Source organism: Anabrus simplex, chromosome 8, assembly GCF_040414725.1.
Source record: "Anabrus simplex isolate iqAnaSimp1 chromosome 8, ASM4041472v1, whole genome shotgun sequence".
NCBI lineage: Eukaryota > Metazoa > Arthropoda > Insecta > Orthoptera > Tettigoniidae > Anabrus > Anabrus simplex.
The window spans coordinates 213,105,137-213,124,860 of NC_090272.1; the positions used below are offsets into that span (position 1 = coordinate 213,105,137).

The 19,724-nt window shown below is 40.6% G+C and overlaps 1 protein-coding gene across 2 annotated transcripts in view; it reads right to left on the reverse strand.

The window, feature by feature from the left end:
* Window positions 1–19,724, reverse strand: part of LOC136878991 (palmitoyltransferase ZDHHC6) — a 68,211-nt gene that overhangs the window by 30,527 nt on the left and 17,960 nt on the right. For both annotated transcript variants that reach the window (XM_067152661.2, XM_067152660.2), the window contains exon 4: window positions 14,517–14,680. In XM_067152661.2, the coding sequence (XP_067008762.2) occupies window positions 14,517–14,680 (164 nt within the window). The remainder of the gene's footprint in view (window positions 1–14,516; window positions 14,681–19,724) is intronic.

Sequence of the window (19,724 nt, forward strand, 5' to 3'; positions counted from 1 at the left end):
GGCTTACTTTCCTTCCTGTCCTCTGAGAGAATCCTAATTATCTCCCTGAAACTCTCCAACTCCTCCCTCATACTCCTTAATGCCTGGCCACACCCACAGTTACTACACTTGCACTCCTTAGTCATTATTTATGGAATAATGGGAAGAAAAGGAAAAATAAAATAACTTATTCTGGTGTTTCGGCGTTTTCTCATTTGACGTAAATTTCCATTATTTAAATTCTGCATGTCGGAGTTTCCTCTAGATTCCCGCAATCACCAATTTTAATTTTGCTAGACTGTCACAGAATTTTAACTTTCGGTGGCAACGCTCTTTTCTGGTTTAGCATTTTGTAATTTAACGTAAATGTAATTCTCTCTCTTCAAAAGCGATATTGTATGTCATATTTGAGTTTTGATTTCGTTTGAGATTGCCTTCCGTCATTCAGTGTCAATTCTATGTTGGAGTTAATTTCCTATTGTCTGAAGAGCTTGATCAGATTACAGGTTTTGTCTTCTAAGCCCATTTACATATACTTTGATCCGTGTATTATTGTGAGCTACTCTGTCATTTATCTGTCTTGTTTTATTTGGAATCGTATCTTTTCATTTGTTAATGTTAATATATCAGAGCTCAAGGGTGATCACCGCATGCTTCTCTTTCCCCCCAATGATATACATTCCCATGGCCTTATTAGGGTTCCTACCACGCTCCACAATCCTTCCGTAGTAGTCATTATTAAACCTGTAAGTCATGTTTATAAGTCAAGCGTCTTATTTTCCTGCCTTGTTGTGAAGCCGCCGCTACATTGAAATTTTCCTAATTTATTTTTATGATGATGATGGTTATTATTATTATTATTATTATTGTTACCGTTTTTTTTTTGTGGTAGGTAGAGGTGAAAGAAGGTGCGGGTGTGAACGGGTCTCAAACTACGAAATTAAAGTTAATGTAAAATTTAACAAGGTTATATTCTCTTTCCAAAATTCAGAAATAACACGGAAGACAGGTACAGAGTAGCAAGGCAATAAAAGTACAATTACAATATTTACAGGATTTGGGCTTCGAGCCCCAACCTCACAATTCTTGAGCAATTAGCCCAGTTTTACCCCAACACAAGTTTCAACAGAGGGGCAGAAAACCCCATTCATGCCCAGGAGCACTTGCTCCAAATTACACAGTCAGGCCTCCTTGAGGCGCGCAGAAAACAAAATTTTCAAGAAAGAGCAACTTGCTCTCAAAATTTAAGCCTGTCAAAGGCCACGCCTAATTCCACCTTCAAGCTGTCCTCTAAGGACATATACACAGGGGTAAAATACCCAACCTACTGAGGTCTATTAAGTGAGAAAAAGGTTAATTACATGACCTCTAGAATAACAATTTGAGAGGAGGCGATCTGCACTCCTAATGCATTTGTTTTAAAACCTAATCTGGCTCTAGGCCACTAATGCAAGGGCTAATCCCATACTACAGAGGTGACTTTAGGAAAGAACAATTTACTTTACATTAAGGAAGAATCGGTTGTGAGAAATAAGTTCACCTCAAAACAATATGAGTGGGAGCTCGAGAGGGTTAAGCACTCTCTATCCCAATATGTAGCTTTAAAAGATAATAGATGCTAAGAGTAGTTACATTTTAGGAAAAGGTTACATGGTGGAAACGCTTCGGACCCGCCCCGAGAGTTAAACTGCTGAGCTAGCAAGAAAAGAAATTATTAAATGGCCATTACCTGGTTGTTGAACTGCTACCCGAAGAAAGAGGTGCTTCCCGCCCCCTGCCATGTACTTTACACACTGAAAGATGGTACTGAAGTGGCACCGAGACCCGAAAATCAGCAGTTTATATACTCTCGCAGAAAGTTCGAGGCGTTTTTGGAATGAGAACACCCTCCCACAAGGATTTTATTGGTTCACCAAGAAAACCCCTACACAATACGAGGAAGAAACATATTATTGGTGGAAAATTAATTCGAGAAATTCAGGATTGGCTAAATTCAAAACAAGGGGAAAGAAAGGGGTATACAGCCAACTTAAACAATAACAGAAAGAAATTTAACAAGAAACAAACTTTTGAAATAAAAATTTCTCCAAAAAACAGTTCTTTTACTTCGCACTAGGGTGCACCATTGTAGTTTTTCAGTAGTGTCCTCTAGAAGAGAAAGTTCACACTTCTTACTACAGGTAAAACAAAAATACATAAAAAATGGCCCAGTTCAAAAACTCCAAAATTTCCAAGTAGTGACATCTTCTGAGAAACTTGAAAATTAATACCGTAGATAAAGTTCAGACTTCCTCCAGCAGAGGAGTTTCAACTGGCGCAAATTTTAAATAAGCGGCGTGGAGGCGTACCGCCCGGTACAGACCTCCCCCCCCAAAAGTTCCTCTAAGGGGTAACACAGAAGAACATAAACTTTTGTTTGAAAACAAGGTCCAAGTTATGATGTTGATATGGAGATTAATCGCAGAAGCATTTATCAAAATTGTTGAAATTTGATTTGATCCAGTTTCAAAATTTCTCGTAGTAACTGCTGAAGTAATGTCTTTATGTTTGTAGAAGTTGAATTCAGAAGGAAAACTTTAGTTTTTAAAGTTGAGGAAAAATTTTCTAAGTCCACCAAGGATTGCAGTAAAATCCAAGAAAAGGTAGTAATGTTGAACTGGAATGTCCATATAGCTGGCTATGTACTTCCAACGTTGATCAGTTTGACGGCCAGACCAGCCGCCGCTGCTTGAGTTCAGAGGAGGCCGCCCGGACCCCTCAAGTACCCTGAGATACCGCACGCCCGCACAATGAGAGGAGTAGTGGTGTTGAAGCACGCCGCGCCCGCGGCGAACATGCAGGTCGCGGGCCAGTTACAGTTGTGCGCCACACATCAGCCTTGGCCGGGAGAAGGGCTCCGGCTCGCCGTACACAGGTTGGCCTCACTGGAGAAGGGCGGGCCCGTACCCTGCCTCAGGAGCGGTACGGCGCCGCGCTGCTGCGGGGGCACTGAAACATTAAAGCTCGGCGGCAGAATTTTGTTGGACCATCGTCTTTTTGAGGGCACAGGCTTGTGGAAAGGTTGAGGGGCCAGCGGCGTGCAGATATCCATTTCGTGTACAAGCCCCTGAGTGTAGTGGAGCAGGAGACGGGAGCATGGTAATGGCCGTGGCAACGACAGGATGGCAGTTTAACGGTTCAGGGCAGGTTTTACAAAAATGCTTACATATAAAACAAAATATTATAGAAGGGGCAGAATGCCTTAAAAGTGAAAACTCAAAAAAAATATAACCTTCATATTCCTTTCAAGATTATATGAAGCAAGTTAGCACAGAAATTATACAGGTTTCACCTGGGACAGGTGAACCCTAAATATCCTCTCGGTGGCTGGATTACTTAATAACAACGTAACCGGCGTAAGGAAATCGAGAATTATGCATGGCCCATGAAATCTGGGGGCAAGCTTGCCCACGGGAACAAAATTCTTGACCATCACTTGGTCGCCTACCTTCAAATTGGTGGGTCTCCGTCCACGATCATATCTTTCCCTAACCTTTTCATGAGACACTTTAAGATTGGCTTTAGCCTTCTTCCAAAGATCTTTGATGTTGTCTGGGTCTATTGTCTCAGGTAGAATGTCACTCAGAGACCAGAGGTTAGACAGCGGCGTTTTGGGAACGAACTTAAACATCAAAGAAGCTGGAGTAAACTTGTGAGATTCATGAACCGCCGAATTCAAAGCAAAAGCTAACCAATGCAGGGACGTGTCCCATCTAGAATGATCTTCATGATGATAGGCAATAAGCGCGGACCTGAGATTACGATTAACCCGTTCAGCCAGAGATGGTTGAGGGTAATAAGCAGAAGTTGTCACATGAGATATGGACAGGTCAAAGCAGAATTTACGAAATAAATTAGATGTGAAAGCCTTAGCATTATCAGATAAAATATATTGACACGGACCAAAAGAAGCAAAGATAGAATTTAGACAAGTAATGGTGGACTGAGCGGTAGCCAGCTTAGTCGGAAATAACCAGGAAAATCTTGTAAAACCATCTACGCATACAAAGATGAACTTGTTGGCATTTCCCTTCGACTGGGGGAAGGGTCCTACATAATCAATATACAGGCGTTCCATGGGGCGCGACGCTTGATGAGAAGACAAAAGGCCTACCTCGGTGGACATGGTTGGTTTACTAAGCAGACAGGATTTACAAGCCTTTACTAGTTCACGGATTTCACCATCCATACCCTTCCAGATGAACATTTCACGAATCTTCTCACGAGTTTTAAAGATGCCTAGATGCCCTCCTAATGGGGTCTCATGATAATACTTGAAGATCATAGGTACAAGAACAGCTGGAACGACAACTTTCATCATCTTATCATGCCTCGATGGGCAACATAAAACACCATTCCTCAGAACATAAGGGACGACATGTTCCCCAGAAGAAAGGGTTTCCATTATCGGAGCCAGCGTCGGATCTTCACGTTGGTATTTCTCGATATCCCTAAAGAGCATGGGAGCATCTGTTAAGATGGCATTAACATCAGATAGCATGGACTCGGGAGGTGAAGAACTATCGAACGGATCATGGGTCTCGATTGGAAAACATACGGCTGAGTCCATCAGCAACAACATTTTCGGTACCTCTGATATGCCAGACATCGAATTGGAAGGCAGAAATACGGATGGCCCAACGGGCTATACGACCAGTACGACGCGGCCTACCTAAGACCCAGCTTAAGGCTTGATTATCTGTCTCCAGGTCGAATTTGACATGTTCCAGATAGAGACGGAACTTTTCTAAGGCAAATAAGACTGCCAAACCTTCGAGCTCATATATGGAATACTTTGCTTCTTGAGCCGATAGAGTCCTAGATGCATAGGCGATGGATCGCCTCCCTAGTTCAGTCTCTTGAAGAAGGACTGCAGCTACCGCCGCCGACGACGCGTCGGTTTGGACGATGAATTTCTTTGAGAAATCAGGCATAGCAAGGACAGGGGCATTACAGAGAGCTAATTTAAGATCTTCAAACGCGGCTTGTTGAGAAGGTCCCCACTCAAATTTGATGCCTTTCCTACGAAGAAGGTTCAAGGGCGCCGCTCTATTAGCGAAGTTAGGAATAAACTTCCTGAAGAAATTCACCATACCTATGAACCTGGCGATACCTTTAATGTCCTTAGGAGGTTTAAAAGCACGGATGGCCTGTGTTCTAGAATGATCGACGGCAACACCATCAGGTGACACAATATGCCCTAGGAATGACATAGAGGGCTTAGCAAAGGCAACCTTGGACAACTTGACAGTTAACCCAGCCTTACGAAGGCGATTGAGAACTTCTCGCAGATGATCTAGATGTTCTTCAAAGGTCTCCGAAAATACGACGACATCATCCAAGTAGTGATACAAGTACTCAAATTTGATGTCAGAGAAGACCCCATCTAGCAGCCTAGTGAGTACAGCTGCTCCCGTGGGGAGCCCGAAAGGCACGCGGTTGTATTCGTACAAATTCCAATCCGTGGCAAACGCTGTAAGATGTTTAGACTCTTCCGCTAGAGGAATTTGATTATAGGCCTGATTCAAGTCCAAGATAGTAAAGAACTTGGCCTTACGAAACCATGAAAAACAAGAATGAAGGTCAGGAAGGGGCACAGATTGTAACACCACCTTCCGATTGAGAGCCCTATAATCAATGACAGGCCTGAAACCACCTTGGGGTTTCGGGACTAGAAAAATAGGTGAAGAATACGCCGACTTAGAGGGCCTAATAATACCATCCTTCAACATCTGATCGATGATTTCTTTCAGAGCCTTCATTTTTGGTGGAGATAGCCTATAAGGTGGAAAACGGACAGGAATCGAATCCGTGACCTCAATTTTGTATTCAATAAGGTCAGTAACACCAAGAGTATCAGAGAACACCTCTGGAAACGACTGACACAACTTACGAATACTATCAGCCTGCTCCTCAGGTAGATGTCTAAGGTCTAACAACATCTCATCCTGGGTAGGCGAAATAGATGAACATGATGCAGAATTACATTTTAACAAGGGGATTTTACAATTGGAAGCAAATTTGAAAGTGCACGACCTACTCTGAAGATCGAGCACAAGACCAGTGTAAAAAAAGAAGTCAGCTCCCAATATAATGGGGCAAGACAAGTGCTTGGCCACAAACAATTTGATTTTCCACGTAAATTTAAAAATACGAATTTTGACCTGTAAAGAACCTAGAATTTCTAATGGAGATGAATTAGCCGAAACATATTGGATCGAAGAGGAACAATAGTCAGGAAGTTTACAAACAGATTTCAATTTTGAATACCATTGATCCGAAATAATTGAATAAACACTGCCTGAATCTAATAAAGCTGTTATTGGTTCATTATTTAACTCAATTTTAAGAAAAGGAACCTGTGCGGGGGTATCCGCCGCAATCCTAAGACATTCTTTGGGGCATTCAAAAGATGAATTTGAAGATTGAACGTTCCCTGAATTTTCGACCTGTTTACCAGGGGCTGAGCCTCGGAAAAGTGGATTAGTCGACTCAGCCGAAGCCACTAGTCACTTTTTATTATTGGCATTGGTGGAATTTGCACCAGAGGTTGAGCAGGAGGGGGTGCTATTTGAATTTGGGCAATTCTTGGCGATATGTGAGAAAGCCCCACATTTAAAACAGCCTTGTGATGAACCAGCTCCATTCCTTGTCCCACTAGACTTGATCAGTGGACACTTATTGCGAAGATGGTCAGGCGACCCGCAAGCATAACATTTACGGGGTGTGACTGGTCGGCGAGGTGGAGGCCGAAGATTACTAAAAGAAGGAGGGGGTTCTTTCGCGACACGCAAAGAATCGGCGTATCTAACTCCTTCCGCTGAGACGGCCAATGCTTCAAGTTCAGAGAAAGTTTGCGGGCACGCCGCGAAACACAAATATGACCTATAGGATGGTGAAATGCCTTCCACAATAGCTTGTACAATCTGATCCTCAGGGAAGTGAAGAGCAAACACCCTAGTATAGAACTTAATATCTTGGATGAAATCTGCCAAGTTTTCATCCAAGCGCTGTACCCGATAATAGTACTTCTGAATAAGGGAGGACCTTGCCCTAGCCGGGATGAAGTTAGCTAGCAAGTGGGCGTGGAAGTCTTCAATCAATGATTGCTCGGCAATGGCTCTAACTATTTTGTCTGAGAGAATACCTATTGCATAGGGATAGATGATTTGCAAAATCTGACATGGGGAAAGAGAAAAAACAAGGGCATGATCCTGAAATTCAACTAAAAACCTTAAGAAAGAAATAACTTCACTGGTAGTGTTAACAGAAAACTTCGAGATACCTCTGAGCAACATTGCCAATGGATGAGGCAAGCTGCTGAACCCAGGTGACATAGTCGGTAAAGGTTTAAGTGGCAAGGACGTTAATTCAGAACGTACATTATTCAATGAGTTACGGCGTTCAGACTCGTTGTCCAATGGGGCAGAGGTTGTTTGAGCCGCAACAGTTTTCCTATTGACGTCTCCCTTAGGAGGCTCTTCCTCGCTACCTACATTCACCGTGACGGGTTGATCAGTTTTGGGAGGAACTTCCCCAGTTAACAATTGGGTGACCTTACTAGATAATTCAGAAAGACTATCGAGAACCATACTAGCTTCCTTCCTCTGAACGTCATTCAACTTTAGAGACAACAGATCGTTAACTCTATTTGAAAAATGAAATAGCCTGGCTTGCACACGTTTAATCTGATTAGGAGAAGGATCATTTTCTTCAAAAAAAACTAACTACAGATGCTAGCTCAGTAGTATTATCAGTGATCGTGGAAAGAGAGTCGTCAATTTCTTTCTCTCCCAAGGTGGGGATGGAAATGGGCAAATCAAGGGACTCTCTAAGCTTGTTTGTGTCTACCGCAACCGTGCCTCCAGATTGCACATTTCTAATAGTCAATTCATAGATCAACTCCTCCTTGCTCAAATAGTTAAGATGGAGAACATCGCGAGGGCCGGGCATGATGACAAAACAATTTTGAAACCGAAAAAATCAAAAAATTCCAGCAACAGAGAAAATTGTTAGAGTTCGGATCAAAGCAATGCTTAGCCGTCAAAAGGGGCTAAATTGAGACCCATTCAACCACGCTCTGCTACCACTTGTTACCGGTTTTTTTTGTGGTAGGTAGAGGTGAAAGAAGGTGCGGGTGTGAACGGGTCTCAAACTACGAAATTAAAGTTAATGTAAAATTTAACAAGGTTATATTCTCTTTCCAAAATTCAGAAATAACACGGAAGACAGGTACAGAGTAGCAAGGCAATAAAAGTACAATTACAATATTTAGGATTTGGGCTTCGAACCCCAACCTCACAATTCTTGAGCAATTAGCCCAGTTTTACCCCAACACAAGTTTCAACAGAGGGGCAGAAAATCCCATTCATGCCCAGGAGCACTTGCTCCAAATTACACAGTCAGGCCTCCTTGAGGCGCGCAGAAAACAAAATTTTCAAGAAAGAGCAACTTGCTCTCAAAATTTAAGCCTGTCAAAGGCCACACCTAATTCCACCTTCAAGCTGTCCTCTAAGGACATATACACAGGGGTAAAATACCCAACCTACTGAGGTCTATTAAGTGAGAAAAAGGTTAATTACATGACCTCTAGAATAACAATTTGAGAGGAGGCGATCTGCACTCTTAATGCATTTGTTTTAAAACCTAATCTGGCTCTAGGCCACTAATGCAAGGGCTAATCCCATACTACAGAGGTGACTTTAGAAAAGAACAATTTACTTTACATTAAGGAAGAATCAGTTGTGAGAAATAAGTTCACCTCAAAACAATATGAGTGGGAGCTCGAGAGGGTTAAGCACTCTCTATCCCAATATGTAGCTTTAAAAGATAATAGATGCTAAGAGTAGTTACATTTTAGGAAAAGGTTACATGGTGGAAACGCTTCGGACTCGCCCCGAGAGTTAAACTGCTGAGCTAGCAAGAAAAGAAGTTATTAAATGGCCATTACCTGGTTGTTGAACTGCTACCCGAAGAAAGAGGCGCTTCCCGCCCCCTGCTATGTACTTTACACACTGAAAGATGGTACTGAAGTGGCACCGAGACCCGAAAATCAGCAGTTTATATACTCTCGCAGAAAGTTCGAGGCGTTTTTGGAATGAGAACACCCTCCCACAAGGATTTTATTGGTTCACCAAGAAAACCCCTACACAATACGAGGAAGAAACATATTATTGGTGGAAAATTAATTCGAGAAATTCAGGATTGGCTAAATTCAAAACAAGGGGAAAGAAAGGGGTATACAGCCAACTTAAACAATAACAGAAAGAAATTTAACAAGAAACAAACTTTTGAAATAAAAATTTCTCCAAAAAACAGTTCTTTTACTTCGCACTAGGGTGCACCATTGTAGTTTTTCAGTAGTGTCCTCTAGAAGAGAAAGTTCACACTTCTTACTACAGGTAAAACAAAAATACATAAAAAATGGCCCAGTTCAAAAACTCCAAAATTTCCAAGTAGTGACATCTTCTGAGAAACTTGAAAATTAATACCGTAGATAAAGTTCAGACTTCCTCCAGCAGAGGAGTTTCAACTGGCGCAAATTTTAAATAAGCGGCGTGGAGGCGTACCGCCCGGTACTATTATTATTATTATTATTATTATTATTATTATTATTATTTTGTGTACGCGCTCACCGCCTGCTGCTACAGATAGGATAGGAAAGGGCTAGGAGTGGAAAGGAAGTGACCATGACCTCAACTAAGGTACAGTTCCAGCATTTGCCTAGTGTGAAAATGGGAAAACATGAAAAATCATCTTCTGGGTTGCCAACAGTGGAATTCGAACCCACTATCTCCCGAATGCAAGCTGATAGCTACGTGACCCAAACCACCCAGCCACTTGCTTGGTATTAGGAGAATACTTAACGTGGTGCAAGTTTCTGAAAAAGTCAGAGAAGCTAGGCTCGGATGGTACAGCCGTGTTAAGAGAAGAAATCAAATTATGTTGAAAATAAGATGTTTGAACTGCTTCCACCAGGAAAGGGGAGTTGAGAACAACCCAGAAGGCGATGGATGGACAGCATTCAAGAAAGCATGAAACGGCGGAGGCATGTGGGGGACATGGTTCAGGACAGAGAAATGTATAGGATGAACGTCCGCACCAGTAACCCCAAATAAGTGGGACTAATCAAGGTGAAGAATAAGAAGAAGAATACGAAGAATCTAGAGCCATTTTCAACAACAGGCTGTGTCTGCCAGGAACCTCCTCATCGTTTTCTGTCCATCTACCACTTCTCTTCTGTCACTGTCGTCCAGTTCCCTCCTCTTGACCGGATGATGATCTTTACACCTTTTAGCCATCTGTCCTGCAGTTTCCCTCTAGATCACCTTCCTTTCAGCTCAATTTCTAACATCTTTCTTGGTATCCTCTCTTCCCCCATTCTCTTAACATGTTCATACCACTGCAACCTTGATTTTTCTATCCTTTCCTTTCCTGTAGGAGTACTTCATGTACCATTTCCCAAACTCTCCCATTTCTTACTCTGTCCATTCTCGTTAAACCTACTTGACACCTTTGAAACTTCATTTTCATTGATTGTGTTCTACTTTTATCCCTCTCCTTCATCACTCATGTTTCTGATCCATACATCAAAACTGGCACAAAATAAGTCTTGTAGATAATTCATTTGAAGAATCATGTATCAGAATTTGCTAATCATTTTTGTGTTAGAGTATTCTCGTATGGTTCAATAAACATTAGATTTCAATTCTAGAATGTTGTTTATTCTCAGTAATACATCCTCATAAGAGGTCTTCAGCGTGTAACTACTGTTAAGTTACCTTCCTCTGTGCTAAAATTTTTAAAATTTACCTTAGAGTAAAATGAATATGGATGATAGGAAGTTGCGACAGCTGGTAGACTCGTACCTTAAAAATCTGAGCAAAACGAAGAGTAGAATGAAGACAGTCAATCAATCAATCAATCAATCAATACTGATCTGCATTTAGGGCAGTCGCCCAGGTGGCAGATTCCCTATCTGTTGCTTTCCTAGCCTTTTCCTAAATGATTTCAAAGAAATTGGAAATTTATTGAACATCTCCCTTGGTAAGTTATTCCAATCCCTAACTCCCCTTCCTATAAATGAATATTTGCCCCAGTTTGTCCTCTTGAATTCCAACTTTATCTTCATATTGTGATCTTTCCTACTTTTATAAACGCCATTCAAACTTATTCGTCTACTAATGTCATTCCACGCCATCTCACCGCTGACAGCTCGGAACATACCACTTATGATACAGATGTTGATTCCCATAGGGAATCTGAAATATTTGTCCTGAATGAGTAAAATATTTCAGATTCCCTATGGGAATCAACATCTGTATCATCTGATGGCCAGGCAGGCATCAATTTTTGGTAATGAGACAAAGTCTCTTAGCGCATTGGCACTGCCGGTGGCTCCAGTTAGCCTACGCAGTGGCCTCCACGGTATGCACTAGCCAGCGTATTGGTAGGTGTGCTAGGTACCAACTGATGAGCCCACCCTAGCACACGAGGGCGAAACGCTGGCAACCAGGAATGAGTTAGCTGGAAAATTTATAATGTCCAATGATGGACCATTTATATTGGTATTACATACCACTTAGTCGAGCAGCTCTTCTTCTTTCTCTCAATTCTTCCCAACCCAAACATAGCAACATTTTTGTAACGCTACTCTTTTGTCGGAAATCACCCAGAACAAATCGAGCTGCTTTTCTTTGGATTTTTTCCAGTTCTTGAATCAGGTAATCCTGGTGAGGGTCCCATACACTGGAACCATACTCTAGTTGGGGTCTTACCAGAGACTTATATGCACTCTCCTTTACATCCTTACTACAACCCCTAAACACCCTCATAACCATGTGCAGAGATCTGTACCCTTTATTTACAATCCCATTTATGTGATTACCCCAATGAAGATCTTTCCTTATATTAACACCTAGATACTTACAATGATTCCCAAAAGGAACTTTCACCCCATCAACGCAGTAATTAAAACTGAGAGGACTTTTCCTATTTGTGAAACTCACAACCTGACTTTTAACCCCGTTTATCAACATACCATTGCCTGCTGTCCATCTCACAACATTTTCGAGGTCACGTTGCAGTTGCTCACAATCTTGTAACTTATTTATCACTCTATAGAGAATAACATCATCCGCAAAAAGCCTTACCTCCGATTCCACTCCTTTACTCATATCATTCATACATATATAAAAACATAACGGTCCGATAATACTGCCTTGAGGAATTCCCCTCTTAAATTACAGGGTCAGATAAAGCGTCACCTACTCTAATTCTTCGAGATCTATTTTCTAGAAATATAGCAACCCATTCAGTCACTCTTTTGAGAGAAAATAAGGAACAAATTTTAACATTTAAAAACTAAACAAAGTCAAACAAAATACTTTGACATAATGGTAAAACTGTACTATACATACCACAGCACAAGTTGTTGTTATTTCAAAAGGTATATCTTATAAATCTTACTTCATAATACTTGAAGAAGACCACCGACCCACATCCAGAAAGATATTACTTTTATAGCAAAATATTCTAAAATATGCAACATTAGTTATTCCATCTGCATCGACAGTCACTGCTATTGATTGAATTTCATAACAGAATGGCATTACTCCCAGAATTCAATTGAGATAGGTGTAACTGCCCCTTGACTCTGACTTCCAAACATTTTATAGATTTTTTTTTTTTTTTTCACATGGTGCCAACCTTCAAGCACGGTATAGACTTCTGTGGGTCTAAATTAATTTTGTTTCAGGTTGTAAAGTTATAATGCTGTCAAATCTTTAAAACTAAAGAACTCATTCTTCTTTTTGCGAATTAATTAACCCTAATTAGTGTTTGTTTCTTCTTCTATTACAGACTGAAACAGTCTTATCTCTTTTCATTTAAGTGTGTGTACATTCTGCTGCATTCTGGCATGTGTTTAGTTCACTAAGTGGCATTTTCTTGTGTAGACTGACAAATAGATCATAATCTTTCCACTGATAGGCACGTTGATATAATCCAATATTTTCTTTACTTATCGAAAATCATGAAGTCTCTACTATCGCCACTAGAGCATGCATTCCTTCACCTTTCTGATACTTTGCAGTGGATCTGTAACCAACAACTTGAATTTTCAAGTTTGTATAGATAGAATGATCTCTAGCCTTTCAATCAATGAATATTTCAACCTTATTTGGGAATTCCTACACTACTTCTTTCAGCACCTACAAACATCTTACAACTTGTAAGTACTAGGCTCGCGCTCAGTTTGAGAGGTAACATTGGTCAATGCAGAGGTATGACAGTGACCAGTTTGAATGAATGTAAAGTAATTGAAATTATGAATAAATCAGACAATAATTGCATTACACCAAACTGAACTGCTAAGATGGGCTGAGTTGGTAGATTCACTGGCATATAAAAGAACTCCTGTGGGACAAAATTCTGGCACCTCAGCATCGCTGAAAGCCATAATTAGTAGGACATAAAACAAATAACATTATTATCATTATTTATGTATATATCTACTGAAGATAGTGTTTTGTGGTTTCCCATTTTCACACCAGGTAAATGTTGGGGCTGTACTTTAAATAAGGCCACGATCACTTCCTTCCCGATCCTAGCCCTTTCCTACCCCATCATCACCATAAGAACTCTCTGAGTCAGTGCGATGTAAAGCAAATTGTAAAGAAAAATGTTTATATTCACTAAGCTAAGGAAGATCGCACACACAGTAGAAAGAATGAGTACACACGGTGCACACAAGACCAAGTAATGGCTGATGAAATACCTCAAAATACATTACCTCTTTCCCTTGAACTAATATTTGTCCCCTTAACCAGGGATTTGTGTATCTTGGAACTATAGTCTCCAACTTCTCCTCACAATATTACCAAGGTTTGATAACAATAACTTTCATTGCATCTTGAAATAACCCTTATCACTCAGCCTAAAACATGGCAGGCCTATTTTCCATTACACGTAAGGAATAAAGTAATATAAAATAAATGACTGGAAATTACATGTTTTTTTAGTATCCCCCATAAACGTTTGAAAATAATGTAGTAACAGTGAACTTTTAAAAGAAACCGACACCTTTTCATAGCACTCACATCTGAATAACCTCCATACGCTGGTCAATGCGGCTCTTAAACTGTCCACATCACTGAGGGATTAAAATGATGCATTCCTCCCTCACAAATTGGGTATGCTCTTTATTATGCACCATTGATGATTTGGACCAATGGAATTTCACTACAAGCCAAGTCTTCTAGACCAATGAATTGTCACTAAGAGGCCACCTCACCAACAGTTGTTAGGGTAAGTGACAGATCGGTCAGCTGTAAAATAAGCTAGCAAAAAAAAAAAAAAAAAAAACCACTGAGTTGCAGGAGTCTGTAACAGTCTTGTCTGTGGTGCACATAGTACAGTTCTGCCAACATAATAAATGAAAATTGGTGACTAAGAATTGAATATATTCTGGTACTCAAAATGCTATACATTGATGTTACCCGGTTGAGAGCCACGTAGAGAGAGCAGGTGAGCACCACACTAGCCTGCAGGCAGCCACACACAGCCCAGAACAAGAAGGCAGTGAAATGAGCATGGTTGTAGTGGCCAACACAGTTGTTGATCCAGGGACAGTGGTGATCCATCTTCAAGACACACCGACCACCTACCAACATATACAACACAAAATGACAGAAGAGAAAATTGACACTGAAGAATAAAGTGAATTTAGACCTGAGTACTGTGTGTGCATGCACATGATTTTTCTTTCCCACGCCAGGGCACTTTGATGTTAAGTCCTTTGGCCAAGATGGTGGGCAGTGTGTGATCTTCATTTTTTATTTGTGCACACCATCTTTGGTCAAGAAGTTACCATATTTACACCTAGCCTCAGAGGCGGAGATGCATTTCTGTATCTAGTATGATGGACTGCATGTTATGTGCTATGCTGTGCATGATGATGATGATGATGAGATAGGGAGAGGGTAAAATCCAGTGTCAACATATTCCCTACTACAAATAATCTCAACACTGTAAACTCAGGTGATTTCATGGGTCAGTCTTGTCAATACTAATAAAAAAGCCTATCTAATACATATAATTTAATATACTGTATATGTTTCGAGAAAACCATCATATTCTCTTCATCTAAATTAAAACATAAAATTTAACCTATTCAATACTCTAAAACCTCTATTAAGAAATTCTTCAAGAGACTGCTAAAAAAAAAAACCACTTAAACAGGGAACTTCTTAAAATGCATACTGCCTGAAAACTTATACCATGAAATACACTTTCAACACATAGCCAGCTGATTTCCTCATTTGTGAATTATACCAAAATAGCCTGATATATATAAGGCCTACGGTACTGAAAGAAGTCACAATATTTAAATTTGATTACCATGACATGTATTTTTAGAGATAAAATAAAATAACTGAACATACTGTATTAAAACTATTTCATATGGGAAGGGAACATATACAAACCTTGCAAAAGAGATAAGAAAGAATACCGTACATTATGTAAAACTGGTACCGTCCGGTAGGCCTATTAAGTTTATTTTACCAATTTAAACCCTTTCATACTATAGATAAGGAATGAATGAATGAATGAATGAATGAATGAATGAATGAATGAATGAATGAATGAATGAATGAATGAATGAATGAATGAATGAATCAATCAATCAATCAATCAATCAATCAATCAATCAATCAATCAATCAATCAATCAATCAATCATCTTCATTTAGTGCTGTTGCCCAGGTGGCAAATGCCCTATCTGTTCTTTACCTAAGCTTTTTCTTAAACATTTTCAAAGAAAATGAAAGTAGGTTTGAAGTTAATTACAGAAATTAGTGCATGGGAAAGTTTTGGGTATATTACGTGGTGGTGGTGGTGGTGGTGGTGGTGGTGGCGGCAGTGGTTTTAAGAGGAAGTACAAGTAGGCAACCATCCTCTATATGACACTAAGCAGAGAGCAAAAATGGAAGGGATCCGACTCCGTGCAAAATGAGGGTATCGACCATAGCAAGACAAGGGCCACGAAGGCCACGTAATACCATCAGGGTCGGAAAAGGAGAAGAATTGACCAAGAGAGGTCAGATAGGATAGACGAAAGTGAGGAGCCTGGCATAAGTGGAAGCAATGCCAGGACTCAGCTAATGGGTCCAGGGTTGCCAATCCACACTTCCAAGTTAAGAAGCCCTGGGGCCCCTTAATCCCCTCTTATGACAGGCAGGGAATTCTACTGCCCCCACTCACATGGGGAGGTGATAAAGACCCAGTGGTAGTAGCAATGCTGTCCTCGGCGTATGTCTAATTGACACAGCTTCTTTCTTCGCAAGAATTTTATTTCATGGCTCCTCATCTTCGCACTACATACTGAACAGCAGTTTATTTTCTACACTACTGTCTGGGTGGTATTACATTTAACTTATTCTACATTTGACATTTGCAAATTCAAACCTTCTAGATGTTTTTACATTAAGTGGAACAACAATTCTAATGAATTAGATTTTTGAGCTGTCTACATTTTACCTGGAACAACATTTTAAGGAACAAGAAACCTAGTATTATAATATCATTGTCCTACATCACCTAAAACTGTTCAATATTACACCCATTCTACCTTCATTACACCACAATGGGCGACTCTCTCATCTAATGATGTTTTAGCATGTATCTATTTTATCTATATCTTACAAACAAGAAGGAGTATAGTGGTAAATAAAGTTATTAAACAAGCCTAGATAATAGACATCATACTGTATAGGCTTTTGGGCTTATGCCGTGTCAAGAAAATAAGGCGAAATTCTTTGTTTCACAGAGAACTGTGCTCTGCATCATCAGAAGAAAATCTAGACTGTCCACAAGAAAGGCTTCTTAAACAATGACTCTTTAAATTTAGACGTTATAATACAAGTGGAAATGGTACGTTCATTCGCCACCAGATGGCTCCCCAGACATGGCACAGCGCTAGCATTCGAAGCGGAATCTGACCAAACCATCAGAATCAGTCTAAGAGGTTCACATAACATGTGTACGGAACATACGATATTGACAGGTGTATGACATTGACACAAGCCTGGATTGAAACATCTGGCAATAAGGAACGCACGAATTTGGAAAACGCCGAGACAAAATAACAACAGTGAAGGGACAGGGACGGGAACTACCTACATAAAGAGCTCGAGCATCTTGGAACATGACATCATGACCCGACAATAGAGCGTGCTCAGCTATTGCCGATTTGTCTGGTTGGTTGAAACGAATATTACGTTTACGTTCCTTGATAGGGGTACAAATGGACTGGCATGTTTGGCTGATGTATACCTTACTGCAAGTACAGGAAATTTCGTATACCCCAGGATGTAAGAGTGGGGACAATTTGTCCTTGGTTTTACTCAGACTGTGAGCAATTTTAGTGGCAGTGCCAAACACGGTTTTTATACTGTGTTTGCGGAGGACCTTGGCAATTCGATCTGTGGTGTTGTGAATGTAAGGCAAATAGGCAGTTCCTTTCACTTCTTCCTTCTGTGAGCTTTGCTTGGTCGTTTCTCTGGGATGCAGCGCTCTATGAATCTGCAAATCGCTGTAACCATTACCCTTGAACGCAACTTTGAGCGTGTCCATCTCCACCTGGATATTTGATGGTTTACAAATTTGTCTCGCCCTCTTGGCGAGTGTCGTGGGAATGCCTTGTTTTTGTGCTGGATGGTGGTGAGAATCTGCATGAAGACAGCGATTTGTGTGGGTAGGCTTACGATAGACGATATATCCTAAGGAGCCGTCCGGTTTCTTTCTTACCAGAACATCCAAGAAAGGAAGGCATCCGTCTGACTCCATCCCCAGAGCGAATTTTATTGAAGGATGTTGCTGATTTAGGTGGTTTAGAAATAGATGAAGTTTCTCAGGACCTTCTGTCCAGACCACAAATGCATCATCAACATACCTCCACCATATCATAGGTTTGACGGGAGCCAAAGCAATAGCCTCCTCCTCAAAATGCTCCATAAAGAAATTAGCCACTACGGGCGAAAATGGACTTCCCATAGCCACTCCGTCCGTCTCTTCATAAAAGTTCCCACCCCACAAGAAATAGCTGGAAGTCATGCAGTGGTAAAATAGCTTAGTAATGTCCTCAGGGAACAGGTGTTCAATGAGAGACATGACCGAATCAATCGGCACTTTAGTGAACAAGGACTCCACATCGAAACTCACCAAAAGTGCATTAGGTTGAAGGGTTATGGTTGACAGCTTATTGACGAAATATCGAGAGTCCCTGACGTATGATTCAGAATGTCCTATGTGTGGCTGACGCAATTTGCTTAGGTACTTAGCCAGAGCATACGTCGGAGAACCTATCGCACTAACAATAGGTCTGAGCGGAACATCTTTTTTATGGATCTTAGGCAGTCCATATAATCTAGGTGGCACTGCATCCCCTGGGGACAGATGTTTAGCCTCCTCTTTTGGAATGAAGATTGCCTTAAGAGCTTCACGGTGGCGATGGACACATGAGTGGTGGGGTCACATGAGCTCAGTCTGTAAACAGGCTCTGACAATATCCCAATCACTGTCTTTAGTATAACCTCAGAAATCTTATCAATTCCAGCTTTTTTTCTGATTTTCAACTTTTTTATCTTATTGTAAATGTCTTTGTTAATGTCCTTCTTGGAACCGGTTTCTGCCTTAAAGTACCTATATATACCCTTGAATTTTTCACTAAAATTTGTATGACTGCCAATTATGCTTGCCATCATGTTTTCTTTACCTGACTTCTTTAATAGATTACATTTCCTAGTAAGTACCTTCAATTTCTCCTTAGTTTCACAACCATTTCTAAGGCCCGATTGTATAAAACAGTTGATCCTAGATCAAGGTGTAAAACTGATTCTAGATCACGTTGATCCTCAAATTTGTGTTGTATAAACGTTGATCTGAGATCATTTTTCCTTAATCACGAATCAAAATTGATCCAACGATTTCCTTGGATCAAGCCTTGTGATCCGGATCAAGTAGTGTTCTTGTACCGGTATTGTAGGCCGCATTTATCAACGTGAAAAGAAGAGGGCTTTTGTAGTGCAAAATAGTGCCGTAACAATAATCACGGTAAGAAAAAGAAAAGATGTTCTGCATTTTTACCGGTATTTAATCTGATGAAGGGATTTTTATCGCGATTCTGTCTTTGAATTACAGATGTCTGACTTCTCCGATTTTTCTTCAGATGACGATAATGAAGAATTTCGGCGGTCTCTCCGAGTATTCCAAGAAAGAGGAAACCCATTCTTAGAACTTAGCGACAAAGCTTTTAAGATGAGATTCCGTCTAACCAAACACACTGTTGAGGTTATTGAAGGTAGACTTCGAGACTCTCTAATGAAACGAACGAATAGAAACCAGCCACTTACTCCAATGTTCCAGATTCTATTGACTCTGCGATTTTACGCGACAGGGAGTTTTCAAATCGTAGTTAGTGATTTATTCAAAATTGATATAAAGCTACGGTTTGTCGAGTCATCCATAAAGTAACGTGAGAAATTGCTGCGTTGAGACCTCAATTTATCAATATGCCGACTGACCAGAGAGAAGCAAGGAGAATCATGCGTAATTTCTATGACATAGCTCATTTTCCAGGAATTCTTGGTGCTATAGACTGTACACATGTGCCTATCATATCGCCAGAGGGTAACAACGCCGAAGTGT